The sequence below is a fragment of the Ctenopharyngodon idella genome, chromosome 19 (assembly GCF_019924925.1).
Source record: "Ctenopharyngodon idella isolate HZGC_01 chromosome 19, HZGC01, whole genome shotgun sequence".
In the NCBI taxonomy this organism is placed as follows: domain Eukaryota; kingdom Metazoa; phylum Chordata; class Actinopteri; order Cypriniformes; family Xenocyprididae; genus Ctenopharyngodon; species Ctenopharyngodon idella.
In genome coordinates this window covers 16189365-16209074 of record NC_067238.1, presented here as the reverse complement: position 1 = coordinate 16209074, position 19710 = coordinate 16189365, and the positions used below count along the sequence as shown (strand labels likewise).

The 19710-nt window shown below is 41.5% G+C and overlaps 2 protein-coding genes across 6 annotated transcripts in view; both read right to left on the bottom strand.

The window, feature by feature from the left end:
- Positions 1-353: 353 nt before the first annotated feature.
- Positions 354-4104, bottom strand: edn1 (endothelin 1). Its single transcript, XM_051873750.1, is given in 6 exon segments — positions 354-1138; positions 1140-1230; positions 1626-1730; positions 1996-2139; positions 2342-2492; positions 2893-4104. Coding segments are annotated over 6 exon segments (651 nt in total). The 5' UTR covers positions 2954-4104; the 3' UTR covers positions 354-1039.
- An 888-nt stretch (positions 4105-4992) lies between these two features.
- Positions 4993-19710, bottom strand: part of hivep1 (HIVEP zinc finger 1) — a 68051-nt gene continuing 53333 nt past the window's right edge. For 3 of the 5 annotated variants that reach the window (XM_051873667.1, XM_051873668.1, XM_051873666.1), the window contains 7 exons: positions 18888-18941; positions 10395-16090; positions 10128-10264; positions 9862-10037; positions 9159-9260; positions 7052-7596; positions 4993-6797 (listed from right to left, as the gene is read on the bottom strand). In XM_051873667.1, the coding sequence (XP_051729627.1) occupies positions 5637-6797; positions 7052-7596; positions 9159-9260; positions 9862-10037; positions 10128-10264; positions 10395-16090; positions 18888-18941 (7871 nt within the window). In that variant the 3' untranslated portion in view covers positions 4993-5636. Of the gene's footprint in view, positions 6798-6889; positions 7597-9158; positions 9261-9861; positions 10038-10127; positions 10265-10394; positions 16091-18887; positions 18942-19710 lie in introns of those variants that run through there. The other 2 variants (XM_051873670.1, XM_051873671.1) reach the window with 2 other exon arrangements.

The window sequence follows — 19710 nt, the reverse complement described above, 5'->3', positions numbered from 1 at the left end:
AAAGTCTGCTTACAAAAATGTGGCAGCACCATGGTACAGTCATGGAATCAGATGGTGAGACCATGGTACTTTTACAGTATATACAGCATGGTACTACTGAGAGATTAAAATAGTTATGTAATAAACCATGGTACTTTTTAGTGCATTTTTGTTAGCATGTATGTATATATATGTATGTATATGTATATGTATATGTATATGTATGTATATATATATATATATATATATATATATATATATATATATATATATATGCATGATTACATTTAACTTAACATGATTGCCATAAATGAAATGATGCATTTCAGTGGGACTTAAACAAAATAAACAGAAAAATTCACAATCAACTTAAGTTGTTTAAATAATGCAAATATTTATTATTACCTAAAAATGGTTACCACAATAATGGCAATTAAATATCATAATTTCATAGAAATAACATTGAGAAAAATCTTATTAGCCAATATGGCTTAATTAAAGATATTTAATATAAATGTAAAAAAATAACATTTCCATTGATGCAATTGCAGAGCTTCATTGTTTTACAGTGTATGAAGTCCAATAACAAGAACCAGAGCCGTTCTTCCACCAGAGTCTTTGGCTTGTAGTGTCTGGATGGGCATCACACACCGCTTTGGGTTTCTGGAGTCCACAGTTTCATTTGGTTACAGCATATTCCTCCTGTGCAACAAGTATCTTCAATGCAAAGTCTTTATTTGCGATCAGTTTAATCTTAAGCGTCCCGCGTGGAGGACGCAGTGGCTTCTCTGACTAATTATCCCATGCACCAAAAGTTCTAGTTCAGAAAAGTTGGTAGAGGTTAGTCTTGATAATTTGAGGTTTGGTTTGTTTCAGTCAACATCTCCATCAGATTTGATTCTTCTTCCCGTTGAGCTCCACACCGATGCTGACACGCCCCGAGAGTGAAGACCACATGACAAAGACCGCAATCCAAAACGGATGCATCTGCAGGTATTCCAACACACCTGATGACACCCGATTGCATGACATGTGCAAAGAATGAGCAGATAGGAGCTTCTTATTCAGGTAAATCCTGTAGTGGATCAGCGAAGCTCAAAAGGTTGATCTCTATGATGCAGCAATTTTCAGACATCCTCGCTCGTGGCCTGTGGTGCTTGCCTTACTCGCCATTTCTCCAGGAGAAGATGGATATTCTTGACGGCCCTCACCCTGGAGAGGACATCACCAATCTGTTCTGTGTTTTTCACCCTGTAGAAAAACAAAGCAGTGAGGTCAGTATCACACAGGTGGAACCTTTGACCAGATTTACCTGGCAAGTATTAGTTGTACAACTGAAAACGTGTGCTCAGAGGCTTTGAGGGTTCAATACAGACTGAAATCTAAGATTTCATATAATAATAAAACCATAATCTAAACATATTGAAGGTAAAATCCACTCAATGGAGTCTTTGAAAAACTATTTACTTTCAAAGTTAATGCGCTTATATCTGTCATGAAAATTAATGTCAGGTTATTAGTCACAGCCACAAGAGACATCAGTCTTACAGAGGCTTGTAATTAAATTACATAATTATTTCTCAAATGTACGTGAGAATAAGAATGTGCTGCTTTATTTTTTTCAGTCTGTATCTGGTTTGTCTTACCGTCTAATCTTTGTCTGTTTGTCTGCCAGCTTGTGTTTGCATTGCTTCCCGGCACAATCGTGGCCCTGGGCAGCATGGATCGCCTTGTCTGACGCTGCTTTATACCTACGAAAGAAAGTTCAGCAGTCAAAGTCAAAGTTTGATAAAAGTCCACAAATAGAACTGAAACCTGTTTCTGCAAGTTCAGCCAAGTCATGTAGTGACAGATATTATGGCTGTATGTTAATACTGAGGTTCCCACACACAGCTCATGCTCAAGAAAACAAGTGTGTCCCAAATATTTTTGTCCTTGAAATTGGTCTTAAGATTAAAACTATCTGGATTTGAACTATGATGACGTTCACCTTATTTGCATTCAGTGTGTACTTACCGTAACTCATTGTTCGGTTGACAGAATGAAGAGCATGTTTTGTCTTTGCTATCTGCACATTTGCAGCGTGACTTGGGCACAACAGGTTCCGTGACTGAGCGCTTCTTCCGTGGAGCGTTTCCAAGTCCATATGACACTGTTCGCCTAGGGGAAAAGAAAAAAATAATTAGATAACAAATTTAGTCATGCCATAAGCATGAAGCATGAATCATTCTATAATGATTTACAGATTTATTGTACATTCAAAAGTCATGAAACGTCATAGATTCATATTTTTCTATCTATATTTAGATTCAATAGTATATGCACTTCTGATTTCCATTATATAATGTTTGTTATGACTTACTCTGGTGTGTTGACCCATATTATGTCCAGGTGGCAAAAGTAGACACACTCTTTATCCAGAAAACTTGCACAGGAACATCTCTTAGTCCTGGAGTGGTGGGCAGAGATTGACGTGCCTGGTGCTGTGCCATGACCCAAAGATGCTGGAGCAGCTAAAATCATAAAATGATGTTGAATTTATAAGCTGTTGTGAGATAAAGATTTCCACCTACAAACATGCACTGCGATTTTTACATTCTTAAGTTGCACAACCTATGTTTGATGGACTGGAAAATCTGGAATTTGTCACGCTCAATTAAAAAATTACAGTGATGCTGAACATATGGACTACAAGAATATTAAAACTTTATCTAGCATATGTTGTTTAAGCAACGTCATATAGTAGGCTACTAATAGTTTATTAAATCTGGATCCCTGCACTTTTCTGTCTGTATTTTAACACATTCCAGCTTGTTTAATGGTTTAAAAAGTAATAACTATTTAAAAAGTAGTCAAATGGGCTAATATTTTCCAAAAATATTGGCTATAAATACACTTAAAATAAGTACATACCAAAGTCAAATATTCCAGATGACAGCATGGACAACACTGGGAAAATAATCCTCAAATCCATTTTATTTAATCTTATGCAAGTCCCAGATGTGGCTCAAACGGTGATAGTCCAATAAATTCGCAAACAGTTAAAAAACTTCAGTTTTGCACTATTAAGCTGCTGTCTTCTCAATGAATTATTCTGGAGTCTCAAGCACACTCTTGTACAGGAGCGCTTATATACTCGCGTTCTCCGCCTCCCGCCCGCTCGCTCACGCGAACACAATGCTGTTTGTTAATAGTCACAGACAAGCAACGTGTGGAGCGAGATAAGAACTTTGTATTCCTGAGATTCCAGCGGGATGGAGACGCCGGGCGGTCGTTCGGTGCCAAGTTTTTATGGTAAGAAAGGTTACTTACGAGTAGTTTTCATACAGAGCAGTAGAGGGCGCGCGAGTACAGACTACGCACACAAATACTCCAAAAGAGGTTAGGAACAATGTGAATAATAAATGTAAGTAATATAAGTAATATATTCCACAAATTCTATGTATTATATATTCATATAGGCTAGAACAGGGTTAGTTACGTTTTACGAAATGTTATTGTGTATAGACGCGAAATTTCAAGTCTGGACTTCGAAAAATCTATTGAGCATTTTCGTCGATATTGCCCAGAAGAAGAAAAAAAACGTCGTTAAAACAAAACCCCGCTACTGGAGCACTCTATATGGGGAATTCAGGGTAGTCTATAAGTTGAACCTGCTATTAAACAAAATAAAGCACAATTTAACTAGTGAATCAATTATAAAACACAACTCACAAAACTGGCCGAGCTTCAACAGTAGTAATTTATAAATTTGCATTCAAATAATTGTCTTTGACATTAATATATCTGTGACAAAAATAATATTCACAGCTAGATTTACAAGAGTAATTTAGAATCATTTGGTTTACCCTAAATCACTTTAGGTTTAAAAGGTCTCACTAGTAGGAGTTCAGAAACTTTAGCCTCCAGCTGTGTCCCTGCCCAATGGAAAACCCTGTTAATGGAAACTCGTGCCAGTTTGTGCTAACAATCAGCTAACCCTCCACCCGCTCCAAAAATGTATTAAATACAGCACGAAGATTCCATACGTGTAGCTTGTTCATGCTTGTTCCATCTAAGACAGAGAATTAGGACAACAATAAAGGCAATCTATTAAGATCAGATGAATATGGATGCTGCATTAAGGACAATTATGGAAATATGCTGTTGTTTTTCAGTGTTGCTCTCCTCAGGCAAGGGTGGCATGAATACAGTAATAGTTTTCCAAATATTCTGACATCGCACTCAGTCAAGGTTAAGCCTCACCTGTACATACAGGTCGTAACGATGATACTTTATCTTTATTTATTAATTTTTTTTTTTTTTTTTTCCAACAGAACAGCACTGATGCAAGCATGCATTGAGATCAGCACATTTACCAATGAAAGAAAAATTAGATTAGATTAAAATAGATTAAAGTTTGATTTAGATTGTGGTCAAATTAAGGAATGGCATTCCATTGGATGCGGAATAGTATGTACAAGTGATTTTCAATGTTCTGCTCTCACTTTGACTAAATTCACCAGGCTTGGATGGACTGAATGTTCAGAACTGTTTCCAGAGAGTCTCACCCACTCTCATGTTCTTCTGTGGGCTGGGTAACTAAGCAACATTCTCCCCCACCCCACCTTCCTGCATGATGCGCCCTGTACTCCTCTGCTTTGCCTGCAGTGACACGACCCGTCCAGCAGGTGACGCTATTGAGTCACAGTCTTGGCGGACTGCAGCGGCAGACAGCAAATACTGTCAATTGAGTGAGTCATTCCAGGGCTGTAATGAGAGCTTTTGCTCCAAGCCTCTTGAGACAAGGACAATGTCGCCGTCAATAATCCTCGTAAAGGAGCTGATTGGTGACGTCATTTGCTGGCCTCTCCAAGCTCCTCATTAGTGATTTGAATTGCTGAATAATTCTAGTGTCTTGGAGAGCCCCAGGAATAACCCTTTCTACGAGGTTAATTAAAGGAGAAAAAAGACAGCAAATCAGAAAGCTAATTACACCGCTTAAAAAAAGAAAAAAAGGAGACTTCAGAGGCGTTTCTGCACTTGTAAACAAGGTTTTACTGATACTGTCGATATTATAGATACAGCAAATGTAAAGCCACCATTTTACTCATACCTATGGACTTATGGAGTTCAAAATGGGCACCAGGTGTAATATAATAAATACTTGACCACAACATCTGTGCACAGGAACACTGACCCCCAAAAGCCATAGAAATGTTTATATATCAGTACAACATTAATTTCCCCATCAATTTATGATAGACATAAAACTTTTCAAAATGAAAACATTTAAAAATAAAACAAATTTCCTCCATTCTTCTTTGACTTCCATATCAACTTAATAGGCAACTACTAGATTTATAAGATATTATATACAGGTTTCTAAACGTGAAACTCCAAAAAGGCACAATTGTCTATACAACATGTACAAAAAGAAAATAACTGTCTGGAGCTGACAAAAGAGTACAAAATAAAATAATTGGTCATCATTTATGATTGCACATACAATATGACTGTCAGAAAATGTGCTTTTAGAGAAGGCTTGCAGAGCTGCAAACCTCCTGAAGTGTTTCAGTTTTACAAAGTGACACAGTTTTACAAAAAAAGAGGGAGAAAGAGGTGGGAAGAAAGAGAGAAATTCATAGGCAGAAAAGAAAGAGCTTTTATTGGGACTCTCAGGTAGCTATGACAAGTCTATCCTCATCATCACTGGAGGCTTCATTGTAGTCATCAGTCACTGGTTGTCTAGAGACAGGTTGACGTGGTTTCACTTCACTAGCCCCACCTGCTGTTGCCTTGTGTGCAAGATCACAGCCTCTCTCATTAGAGGATGAGGGGGAGGAGAGCAAAGATGGCTGTGGTGGTGTTTTTGGTTTTTCCACCATGGCTGATGTCTTCTCTGTGCCCCCTGTATCCCTAGATCCAGCGCTAGTGCTGTTTTGAGAGACCTGCTTCGCCTCTGTGGATGGCTTTGCATTTGTAGGAACATCTCCTGGATTGGCTGTTGGAGGACTGGCTGAGGGAATAGTTGCTGGTAGTGATTCTGCAACCTGTGCTGGTGGAGGTACAGATGCTACACCCTCAGGGCTACGTGGCTTGTCCTGGGCTGCAGGTAGTGGGCTGAGAGCTGAGAGAGGGCTGAGGGATGGTATAAGGGCAGGCAGGGCAATGTTGAGGATCTGCAGGCCAGGGATTTGTGCTGGGGAAGCAGTGCTGCACTGAGGGGTGGGGCTAGCTGCCAACACCTGCACGCCTAGGGTGGCATTTAATGGCAGACTCTGTTGAGGCATCAGCTGAGTAGAGTTGGCTAAACCCACCACACTCAAGGTCTCCAAACCCATAGGCTGCAGGGCAGTCTGGGGAGCACCAAGTGTCTGAAGCCCTGCCACTTGGCCCAGAGGGAAACAAGGCAGTACACTACTGACTGGCTCCTGGACTACCAGCGGCTGGGTCGGAGAACCCTCTGGCCGGGGCGAGGTGTTGGGGGCCGAGAGGGGGCTGCCAGTCTGCCTGTGAATAACGCTGAGTGCTGGGATGGTTAGCTGGACTGGCCCAGCCTGAATAGGTACAAATGTGGAATAAGCAGCTAAGCCGGCAGGAACAAGCTGGATGCCACCCACAGGTACCATGCTGTATGGGGAACGAGGGGGCTGTTGGGAGTGCAAAGGCAGGTGGCTGAAGAGATGAGTAGTGGCTCCTACTCTGGGCTCATGGATGGGACCTGCATTTGGAAAGTGCAGGGGTCCCTGAAGAGGGTCAGAAGAGGTCTGAGTACCACGGTCGACGTTGGCATTGCACTCACTTGCAGGCTGGGAAATGGTGCTCAACACTCCATCCTGTTAAAAAAACAATGTTATGAATACTTTTATCAACACTGCTAAACAACACAAAATTGCAGTCACTGACTACCATTTAAAATTCTATTCACCTTTTTATGCATTCAAAGCAGTTTTGCTGACGTGCCAGGCATGCGAGACTCAAGACATTGGAATGCATATGGGGTTTGGTACTGGTATGGGGTGAGGTGTACATGTAGAGAGGGAGGGATGTACGACGAGAAAGACAGTGATTGCGAGGACATGGGTCTCACCTGGCCGAGCTTGGCGCCCTTGCCTGGCACTGGGGGACTAGGGGGAACGTCAAATTCAGGGTAGTCGATGGACATCTGCCTGCAAGGCGACACTGGGCTCATCATGTGTACGGAGTCAGTATCAGAGGTCTGGGATTCGGAGGCAGGGGCAGGGTGGGATGTAAAAGAGGTGGGACTAGGGCCGGGGCTGGAGCAGGATGCAGAAATTGACATCTGTCTGACCAGTGAAACTGGGCTCATCATAGCCACAGATTCTGTGTCTGAGGTCTGGGAGTCTGAAGCTGGAGGAGGCTGAGGTTGGGGAGCTGGGGTTGGGTTCGGGCTGATGGACATCTGAGCCAGCAGAGAGCTAGGAGCTGTGTCTGCCTGGTTAGCAGGAAGATGCTGTGGGCTTGCAGAAACTGATGGTGTTGCAGAAAGGCCAGACTCTGCCTGGCTGTCCTCCTCATCTTCCTCTTCCCCATCGTTATCTTCATCATCTGGGCCATCAGAGTCATCACCATCTGAGTCCTGTCTGTCAGCACTTCCTGCTCTTCCTCGATCACCTTTGGGGGGAAAAAAAACAACTTAATGAACAAAAAGAGCAGGAGGAATTGTATAATGTAGCACAGCTAATCTTAACGCATAGCTACAAAAGAGCTAGGTTCTACTTGAAAAATTCTCCTAGAAACTTTAATTTTTCACAATCATTCACAAAATCATTTCACCGCTGGCAGAGTGTGACCTTTAGTCTTTAGGGATCTTTAAGTAATTTTTGGTCTTTCAAAAGCTTTCACTTTCCTGAGTTATAGCTTTTACATCTACTGCATGGCAAAATAAGGAATGATAGGTCTAGAAACACTCCTCTCATTATATAGGGAAGACATTAACACCTCAGACCACAAATGCAGCCTGTGCTTGACAGCTTGTGCGGAACTGTGTGAGAGGAAAACAAATATGCTCTCAGTAACTGAGACCAGAGAAAGCTCACAGCTTCTTTCTCTCTCTTTCCTGCTAAAATTAGACGCTGCAATTTCCTCACGGTAAACGCTGTGTATGCCGCCCACATGCACCAAGAGTTAACAAGGAAAAAGACTGCATTTAGAATCTCTAATTAGACTGTGGCATTGCCATTGATCATCACTGCAACAGAACATAGCTAGAGACAATCCACATTTAACAGATGGTACTATTATTAGTAAACTTATTAATGGTCAGGTTGATTCTGTTGTTAAAAATGACTATGTAATGGTGTAAACAAAACTATAGTTTCCGCTTTTTTAGTTGGTTTTGTAAAGTGTGGGTCCTCATGAAATTAACTCCCCTATTCAATAACGGTTTAAAGGAACACTCCACTTTTTTTGAAAATAGGCTCATTTTCCAACTCTCCTAGAGTTAAACAGTTGAGTTTTACCGTTTTCGAATCCATTCAGCCGATCTCCACTTTTAGCATAGCTTAGCATAGATCATTGAATCTGATTAGACCGTTAGCATCTCGCTCAAAAATGACCAAAGAGTTTTGATATTTTTCCTATTTAAAACTTGACTCTTCGGTAGTTACATCGTGTATTAAGACCGGCGGAAAATGAAAAGTTGCGATTTTCTAGGCCGATATGGCTAGGAAGTATACTCTCATTCTGGCGTAATAATCAAGGAACTTTGCTGCCGTACCGTGGGTGCAGCAGGCGCAATGATATTGCGCAGCGTCTCTCACAAATGTCTCCATGGTTGCAAGGCACGCTCCCTGTGCAAGCAGGGGGTCACAGGCGCTGTGTAATATCATTGTGCCTGCTGCACCCACGGTACGGCAGCAAAGTTCGCAACTTTTAATTTTCCGTCGGTCTTAGTACACGATCTAACTACAGAAGAGTCAAGTTTTAAATAGGAAAAATATCGAAACTCTTTGGTCATTTTTGAGCGAGATGCTAACGGTCTAATCAGATTCAATGAACTATGCTGAGCTATGCTAAAAGTGGCACCGCCAGACCCGGAGATCGGCTGAATGGATTCGAAAATGGTAAAACTCAAATGTTTAACTCTAGGGGAGTTGGAAAATGAGCCTATTTTCAAAAAAAGTGGAGTGTTCCTTTAAGACTTATATTCCCAAAAACACACGAGAGACTTCTACCTGAGTCTTCTGTGTCCTGGTCCTCAATAATACCCACAGCAACTCCCATTTCCATGCACTTCTTACTGTGGGCTTTGGACTTCATGTGCTTGGTTAGGTTCCCTGTGTGGATAAAGGGAACAGAGAGGTCACTCAGGTGGGAGGCGAATGCAGGGCATGGGAGTGGTTTACATAAGCATGACATGTTCACAAGCACTAGCTCTATGTAATGGGTGAGTAACTGATAAAGAAGTTCTTAAAGGAACGTGGGCTGGTCTGACACTGTGTGCTGTTCTGCAGTGCAGCGTGGGAAGTTCAACTGTGATGAATCATACTGGCTTTTTTAAGAGAACAGGCACAGTCTTCAAAAAAAAGGCAGGTAAGAAAAAAAAAAGCACAGAAATAATTTCCAGCCATCCCTAAGAATTATCTAAATTACCTAACTGTTCTCAAATTCTGACACATTTCATTAAAAATAAATTAAAACTTTTAAGTTAAAAACATGTTTAGATTTCTCCTTATGCAAGTGTACGAGTTTGCTATTTATGATGGTAGTCATGATGAACCCCTTTTTTTTTTTTTTTTATGGATTAAAATGAAGTTTGTTTTTAATATCTCTTTTTTTTTGGTCCTGTTCATTATTTGTAACAATAATTGCCAATTGAGGAAGAAAACAAAATGTATCCATCACAGCTTTCAAATCAGTGTTTCAGACTGAACCCACCTTTAGTCTTGAAAGAGAAGTTGCAGTGCGTGCAGTGAAATGGACGGATGTCCGAATGAGTACGGATGTGTTTCCGCAGCATGCTAGGTTTCTTGCAGCGAATTCCACATTCCTCACAGATGTATTTTCCTCTTCCACGTCCCCTAACATACACATACTCCTCATTCGATTTGTAACTGAAAATATACCACAAATAGCACATTAAAACACAATTTCCTGTTAAATATTTAGAAAGTGGAGTAAGATAAATGTTAAGATTTACAAACCCTCCATCAAAGATCTTCACTCGTTGGGGTTCAGATTTGGAAGAGTCTCTGTCTGGCTCTGTCTGATTAATTGGTTGAGTCTCTGGTTTTATTTTTCCACTATTCTCAGTTGGCACAGATCTTTGCTGAATCAAAACCTAAAACAATACAAAATACAAGAATTTGTTAATCATGCATGCACCATAACAAATGCATTAAAATGTAAAATAGCAAACAATATAAAAGCTAACTATTAAAGCAGCATCAGTCGAGTGAAAATGCTCTTACTTTTGGCAAGACATCCTTCAGCTTCCCAGAGTAGGTCAAGATGTCAGATTTCAAAGTTGTTGTTTTTGCTTGGGTGTAATGTATTTTCTTGGATGTCTGTTTGGAGTCAAACAAAGACATAACCACTTTGGTGGGAAGCCCCAATGGATTGGGATTGTTTGGGTTTACTACCCATGCAGAGTAGGCAGAGATCCTCTGGTCTGTCTGCTGAATGTGGAGGGATTTCCTTTTCATGAGAAAACACCAGGTGAAGGTTGTAGCTGTTTTCAGACTGGGGAAAGACAGCCGATGGCTGTCTCTGGTGTTGACAACGGACACAGAAGAAGCTAACTTCACTTGTCCCTGAAATGTTGAAGGCCTCAGAGGAGATTTCGATGGAGACCGGCGCTGCTCCTCAGGTTTCTCTTGTGGCTTCAGAGTGGAATTCTCTGGCATGGCATAGCTTTGAACTCCGGGTGAAGAATGTGTAGCAGGTGTTGTGGTAGGTGTTCTACTCTCCATCTGCTGTTCACTGACCTCAGTTGTTGTTATCTGAGATACTGGTTCCTGGGTGTTCTTTTCAGCTTCTGAAGTCTCTGGCAATTGTTCTGGGGCATCAGTCTCAATTGGGCTATCCACTGGCTCTGTGGTACAGACCTGTCTAACCAGCATTAACTTCCTCTGCCTGGTCATTTCTGACATCTTTGAGTTAAGGTAGTTTAGAGATCTACCATCAGTGAGACATGCAGCTCCATGCTCATCTTTAGCCCGTTTCTGTGTCTTTTCCATAGCTATGTCCAGGCTGTTTGCAGGGGAGAGCATACGCTTGCTTGAGGCAGTGGATTCTTGGGGGCATAAATTTGCAGAAGCCAGTTTTTGTGTACAATGCAGTGAACCAAGGGACAGAATGCTTTGCTCAGTGGTTTTCATGTTATTTTTCATCTGTACAGCAACAGACCCATGTTGCCTGTGTGCTTGGATTTCTGGTCCAATCTTTGAATTACTGTTCACAACATGTACCGTAGGAAAGTTGACCTTAGAAACTGCAGAAGCAGGTGCTAGGGTGTGCTCATGGGTGATTAGAATCTGTGGTACATGTGTAGATACTGGCGTTATGTGAGATGTTGTATCAACTTGTGCACCAGCAGGCAGTACAATTGGAGGCTTATTGATTACAGCCTGATAAGCTGGTTGTGCTACATAGACATTTTGCATTCCATCATTTGACTGTGACACTTTAATTTCATTAGCAATTGGTATTGTTAGCACTGGCAATGTAATCTGCGTGCCTTTCACACCTGCTAAAGAATATGTCTGGCCTGTTTTTAGAACGGGGCAATTCATTTGGTATTTAGGTTCAAAGCTCTTTTGATTTTTTTCATCAGAGCTCTTCTGAATGTCTGTCTGACCAGCCCCCATATTGGCCAGAGGTTGCATGTGGCATGCCACAACCCTTGAGGTCTGATGCCATGGATGTGGAAGGCCATGAACTTGGGGCTGTTGGGTTTGGCTTCCAAGGTTGATGCTTTGAACCATTAGCTCATTTTTCGTTAGCGGGGCCTCTCCAGAATGTAGGACAAATGACTGAACAAGTGCAGATGTGTTCAGATTTACTGGTCTAGGTTGGGACCCAGAGCATTCATTGGTGAAGGGGACTCTTTGGATGGGGGGAGTCTGTTTCACTGCCAATTGAGGGTCTGGTGCAATCTTCAAGGACATTTGACGTACTAAAGGCCCTCTTCTTCTTTCAATAAGAGGCACCTGGGTAGCTGGAGGACAATGTGTAGTTTTTGGCAGGGCAGTCTGCATTGGTGGCAAAGGCCTGCTGGGTGACATACTGCTGCAGTCAAAGGATTTGCTACGGTAGTCACAAGAAATTTCCACTGATGACTGAGTGCAGCTGATCTGTTCTGAGGTAGCGCGTCTCATCATGCCTGGCACTCCAAGAGTGTTGTTTGCTACAGGGATCCCTTGAGCATCTGGTGGCTTCCCAACACTATCAGCCCTTGATGGGCTGTCAGATCTTGGTGGATCATCTCTGTCAAAAGAGGCTGAAATGCTAGAGCACCTTGACAAGCTACTATCTCTACTGAGGCTACGAGAGAGACTTGACTCAAAGCTGGATTCGCCAGATGAGTGTTCCATTTGAGCAAGTCTGATGCGCTTTTTCTTTGGGGGGAGTTTTTCCGTTGGCAGTTTAGACAAGCTCTCACTCCTCTGAGGCCAGCTGAATGTATCTGCAGGTTTCTCTATTGATTCTACAACTTGAGTTTCATGATCTCTGTCTGGTTCCTCTGTTACTAAGATTTCAGGGACTTGAATGTTGTTCTGGCGTACAAGCCGTGATTGCTGTACAGGTGTGCCATCACTAGCAATGGTAAAGGTTTGCTTACCATGAGGTTCCATTCCTTGGTTGGCACATTTAGGTGTAGACATTCTGTCATGGTAACTTTGTGAAGAAGAACTCACTGCAGCCTCTGTATGGCCTTTTACAGAGCTCTTTACTTCCTTTTCCACAGGATCAACTGGAGATGACCTGTCAATGGACTCTGATGTTTCAAAAGAATTTGGTCTGCTGAGGGAGTTGGTATGTCGAATGACTGAAGTTCCACTTCCTTGTCTCTGGAGGTCACCTCTTTCTTTATTTGGTGTGCTGATCTGAGCCTCTCTTATTGGAGATAGTCTTGACTCTTGTGATTCTGCAGCTCTACCAATGATTTGTACTTGTCCTAAAGAAGCAGAGTTACTTAAAGATTGGGTATGGTGAGAATAAGGTCGCCCTATCAAACCTGTAGAGGTCTGGCAGGAGTCAAAACTTCTTGAACATGGAGGAGTGGTCTCAGTTGGAGATTGGTCATCATCATCTCCAACACTTTTAATCTTCCTTCTTTTTCTTACCATGAGTGGTTGCTCTACAATGCCAGTAATTACTGCATTCCTGTTTAAAAGTGGCTGCTGAATTCCACGTCCAAACACTTCTGGCTCAATCTCTCTGGCATGCATAGGCTTGTTTTTTGGACCATGCAGTTCAGAACAATAAAACTTCTTGTGATTTTCAAAATTTTCCAGTTTTCTATAACGGTTACGACAAGTCTCACATTCATACATTGTCCCTTTGTTTTGCTGGGGTTTTCGGTTTCTTTCTGTTGCGTGCTCAAAAGACTTACTTCTCAGCTCATGTGTAATACTTGGTCCATGATGGCTCTCATCCATGGAATGAACTGAGATAAGAACGTGACCATCATTTGTGGACAAATCCTCAACTGCTATCTGCCTCACTAGGGTACGAGGATGTACAGCAGAATTTGGAGTAGAGGGAGCTGAAGAGAATACATCATCATTTAGTGAGCTAATCTTGTCATCAAATGACTGACAGATCCTTAGTGGGTGAGGCTGAGGGGTTACATTGGGGAAGAGAGCTGACTGGCCAGGTGTGGTAGGCATTGAATTACTTCTTGTAATTGGTAAACAATCCATGGCTGGATACTGAGGTGGTACAGAAAGAAGAAATACTGGCTTTGATTTGTCGGTAGGAGTGAAAGGAGATTTTGGTATGTCTGAGTTGGAACTAGATCTTCTTACTGGTGGTTTTAGATCAAACTGAAAAGAGTCTTTAAATATGTAGGATTTAGGGGAATCAATGCTACCCCTTCGGGAAAGGGAAGTTCGTCTGGGTTTGACACTGTCTAGTTGCTTGTCATCCACAACAGCCTCATTGTCTGAGATCAGTTTTGAGATACGCTCCTCAAGAGATAGAGCTTTGGTTTCCAATGGTGGACGCATTTGTCCAGAAGGAACTCGAGGTTTCTCAATAGATGCTACATGCATGACAGTTGCCACAACCGAGGAAGGAGTAACTTGTGGGGTTTTTGTAATGTCAGTTTCTGCTGGTGGAGTTATCTTAACAAAAGGACTTGGGGGACTCATAGCTTGATCTGCACTCTCAGAACGTGAAAAGTAGCCAGAGTCAGTGCTTCCAAGACTCCGAGGACTTAGTAGGCACTTGCCTTGTTGCTGTTGAGAGTAATCAGTGGCTTGTTGCCTTTGTAGCTGGGCATGGCTGCCTCCTAGCGGTGATTTACAATGCTGATCTTCATCCTCACTAACTGAATCTTGTAGAGGACTTGTGCAATCCACTTCTTTCAGTGAGGACAGAACCATTACATTGGACCGTAGGTTTGCTGGCTGGAAATCCCTTTGCCTCTGCGCTGTGGCATGTTCAGGTGCTGAATCTGTAACTCTTGGGCTGTCTGCACGCAAAGGCGAAACATTTACAGGGTGGACAACCACTTTAGGGAGAGCAGCAGTGATCTTTGGCTCACATCCTCTCTGTGTAATCAATGGTTTCAGAGTTTCAAACACCAACAAATGCTCGGATTCTCCTTGACTTCCTGGTACCATGCTTGCACTCTGCAAACTGCTCTCGGATAATGCCGTTAGGCTGCTCTGTGAAGAATCCGGGTCCAAGTCAGCTGCACTTCCTTCTTCATCACTGTCCCCGCTTTCCTCCACATCAGAATGCGTTGGCAGACCTTTGTCGGACTCTTGGGAGAGGGATCCACTTCCGGAATCTTTAACCAAACCCAGTTTGATGGCATGTGCATGAGACTTCTTATGCTTGTATAAGTTGCTCTTTGTCTTAAATGAAAAGCCACACGTCACGCACGGGTAAGGTCTCTCTCCTGTGTGGGACCGTATGTGTTTTAGAAGCACACTTGGCTTGGCACAAGCTCTTTTACAGTATTCACAGACATACTTCCCTTGCTTTTTTGGCTTTTGATCTTTTGCAGAGATATCAGATACTTGATTTGCGCCAAAGTTGACCACAGCTGTCATCTGAACAGGGTTGAAACCAGGTGTGACGGGGACTTGAATTGAGTTGGGTACTGTGGCTGACAGAGACTGGCATGTTTGAACAACAGGGGGCTGACTTTGAGGGAAACTACCTGATCCAGATGGAACAGGTGCATGCGTCAAGTTAAGTGAAGGCCCCAAACTGTAGCTTTTCTGGAACCCTGGTTTGTCCTGCTGACGATTTCCTGACATGTTCACATACTGCTGTGTTGTGTGTTGCCCTGTAGATGCCACACTGCTGTAGAAGTGTTTGGCTGCATTGAATGGTGGCACAAATGAGGGTTGTGACTGGACATTGAAATGAACAGCAGGCATAGCCACAGCGTAGTCCGAATAAGTGACCGGAATGGAAACAGATTTTCCAAGATGTCCTATTGGACTGCTGTTCTTCCTTTCTGTCAGTGTATTGAAATCTGGCTCCATAGCCTTGAGCAATACCTCAAGGGGAGCACTTGTGTGAGAGGGAGATGCGTTTTTGTTGCTGCTGTTTCCACACCGGCTTTTTGTCCGCACTGGCCCTGCAGCACAAGGTTCTTCTGCAGAACTTTTGTGGCTGAGAGCCTGTGGCTCTGAGGTTGATGTTTCCTCGTGCTCCACTTTTACTGCTCTAGATTCAGATGCCTCCTGCGGTGCATCTTCAGCATCTTGAGGGTCAGGCAATCCATGCGATGGACTGCTAGAAAAAGAAGAAGAGGGTGTGGCTTCCTTGGATGAAGAGATGTTTGGAGAAATGGATTTCTTGGTTTGCGATTGCTTTTTGACAGGAGATTTTGGTATTTTCTTTAGCTGGTTTTGTACCACAACTTTCTTCCTCTTCAGTCCTTTAATGCCCTCAGAGTTTCTGCCAGTACTTTCATTTGTGTCTGTAGGGAAAAAAAAAAAAAAAAAAAAATCGTAATGAACAACCCAAACGACATTTATTATTACTCTGTCCAATACCTTTTGAGATTTTTCAGATAATTGGAGAAATAATCTATTAAATATTCCTTATTTAAATAGACAAATCTTTATGACCATCCAGAAAGCTGAGGAAAAAATAAAATATTAAAAATTAAACAAACAAAAACAAATATGTATATTAACCTTTACAAATCTGTTTGAGTAAATGTGTAACCCAAATCTTTTAGATTATTTTTGAATATTAAATTAGAGGCATTTTTTGAGTTTCCAAAACTTAAAATAAACGTCCTTTATTATTTATACAATTTTTATTATAAAAGGAATCTTGCAACAACTGGCTTCGGAGTTATTAATTATTGACATTACTGTAATTATATTTTTATTTTTGACAGTTTTGACTGCAGTACAATACAGCACAATAACACGTACAGCTCATATAGAAAAAGGCACAGAAAAAGCCTTCATACCTAAAAACCAAATGAATCTCTATTAGTGTGCTTTACGTAAGATTCTTGATCAAATGTAGTCAACGTTTATGTAATCCATCAATGCACAAATTACACATGCATTTTCCTGTCAATCTTCAAAACAAACACCCATGTCTGTTATTTTCTGCTTTCATTTCCTCCCCCTTTGGCAGAATACCTTTCATCATGCAAAGTTCGTAAGCAAAACAAAATCAAACCATAGACTGCTCTTTCCACAACACCTAAACATCAACATAAACACTACGTTTAACCCGAAATTCAGACAAAAAGATATACAGACAAATCAACAGCAAAAATCTTGCGATATCAGACCAACCAAAACATACCTAAGCAACGAGTGTTGATGAATTGTAGTGTAGATAAAGAACTTCAACAATTTACAATAAAAAAAAAAATACAATCCTCTTCTTAGCATACCCAGTTCACTAAAGCTGTATCAGTGCCTCTGACAGCTAGCACATAAACAAGACTGTTTTGGAATCTAGAAGATCTCCTGAGCTGCTACTGAGGCCCACGCATCATTATGTACAAAACCCACTCTCCGTTTCTCAACCCTCTGTCACTATCCCTCTCTCACTCTCTCTTTCTAAACCCTCCCTAACTTGCTCTCCTACATCTCATTCAACACTGCAATTGTGTAAGTTAGGATGAGCCTTACCTTGTTCTATTCTTCTACAAGCTCTCAGACAATTGGCAGAGAAAGACAATAAGACATAAGTTGCATGCAGGTGTTTATGTCGATGAATAAGCTTGTGTGAATTCATGAAATCTGTCCCAAGATTGAACGTGGTCCAGATATGTGGACCTGAGCACCTATGTCAACATCTGGCAGAAAACAAATCACTATTAATTTGGAAAAGGAAACCTGCCATAGAGCATACACAACTGAAACTTGTTCACAATTACGTACTGATGGGCAGAGTTTACCGCATTTGCTGTGTTTTGACTCCCTGTGGTCTTAAAGTTATACTGAAGGCTCTTTGTGTGCCTGGCGCCAAGTAGTTACAAAACACGTAACCAAGCCTGAACATCTGTGGCAACCCTGCACTTATTAGGGTTTCCCTTCTTTACTTTGCTTGGCATGGTTGGTGGAGAGAAGTGGTTAGCATTATAACTACAAAGTCATCAAAACCTGGATGCCTTCGGAATTCCCCAGAAATTCAAATAACCTGTTAGGATTTCACCAAGACTTCAATCTAACTTTTTTGTTAGTTTATTACCTTAATAAGACAACTTCCTTACATGTTTCTAGAGAATGTAGAAAGAGGATATGAGGACATCCGTGAGCTCTGAGCTAATTAACTGCCTTTAACAGATTTAGGATTAACATGGAGATGACTGGTGACATCACTGCCAGTATTTGAGAAGTATTTTGAGTAGGGGTTTATGTGTTGAACCAGTTGCATTCTGATGTAACCCATCCCAACATGAACACTAAGAAACAAGGCCAGGATAAACCTAATTATTAATAACCTAATATTTAAAATGAATCCTTCATGCTATTATTGTAACATGGTAACAAAGGATTCAATTTATTTACATTGTACAAGGTGCTTCAAAAAAAAAAACAAACAAAAAAAAAAACAAATCAATAACAGTACCATGGTGTCATGTTCTCATTTAATCTAAGACTACAACAGCTTATACTTTTTTTTTTGGCTTTTACATAATCTATAAGACTTTCCCATTCCAGCCTATTATGCAACATCTATGCCGTTTTTCCATGTATGCTGGTGAAACGCAGCTTTGAAATGGCTGCTCCTGTGTTTTCTGGTTAAACCAAAGACATGTTAACTGCCATGGTATAAAGTGTGGCAGGTACATTCACAGAGTGCAGCACTAAATGTGGTGGCCGCAGGTGAAAGCCAACAGAGGTGCTGGAACTGAAACCCCCAGGACATCCAATGCACCATCAAAAGTAACTGGCAGACCAGAGCACCTCAGCATAGATACGGTCCAGTACAAGCAAATGGTGTGGCAAAACATTCAAACATTAAGAAGCTGAATAAAGGTACGTCTGAAAAAAATATTCTGGAATTTGCCCTGGATTCCACAGAAAAGCATCTGTCTTTAAAACTTAATGAACAGAGTGATTCAACTGCTGCACAAAGACACCAAGCAATTCTTTTTTTAAAGCCACAGACGTGAGAGAATGAAATAGCTTAGGTACTGGATGTTCTGGTATTGAGCAGGGGGAGGACAGAAAAGCTTCCTGTGGATGCTATTTGAAAGGACCAGTCGCAGAAATGTTATTTTATATGATGAATCATACCTTTGTGTGCAACTTTGGGGTCTTTGAGCTCCTTCTGTGCTTCCTCTATTTTATCTGAAACAGAAAAAGAAAGATTTCCATGTTAGCCACATGACAATTCAATATTGGATAATAGTAATAAGCATAAATTATGGTACAATTCAGGACAGAGTGATGCAGCATTTCAAAATACAGTCATTTTAATCAAAATATTATCAATACAAAAGACAGTGGTGACCATAATATAATATAGTAATATTGGCCTGCAAAAAAAAAAAAAAAATCATTCCTTCTCACATCTCACAGGTACAGCAGACATTTAATATTTCATATCATCTGCTCTGTGTGTGGGAGGGATATGCACACTGAGAATATACCCAATATTAGAATGCAATTACTGATTATTATATAAGACCAGCCAGGACAGTGTGTACCGAGTGTGTGTGTGTGTGTGTGTGTGTGTGTGTATGTATGCATGTACATGTGTTGTAAGGGGAATGAGAAGCAATCATCTCCTTTCACTACCTCAAGTCACAAACCCATACACACACAGCCATGGCATACACAAATACAAAAAAAGCATCTAAAAGCAGAACAGATTTGTGTGGTGTGTTTCAACCACAAAACCCCATTACAAAGCATGAGCAAACACTAGTTTGCTTTGAAAACAATGCCTCACTGTGAAGCGAGAACCAGAGCAGTTTCGGAAATAATCCTTGCTTGCTGTTTGGAAAATGCCGTGGCAGAGACTCCCAGGATCACTGTAACGGGAATGACACTCGTCACTGCATGAGGAACAGGGTGGAGTTGCGAGGGGGTGCCCAGTGATCAAGATCGCAGCATG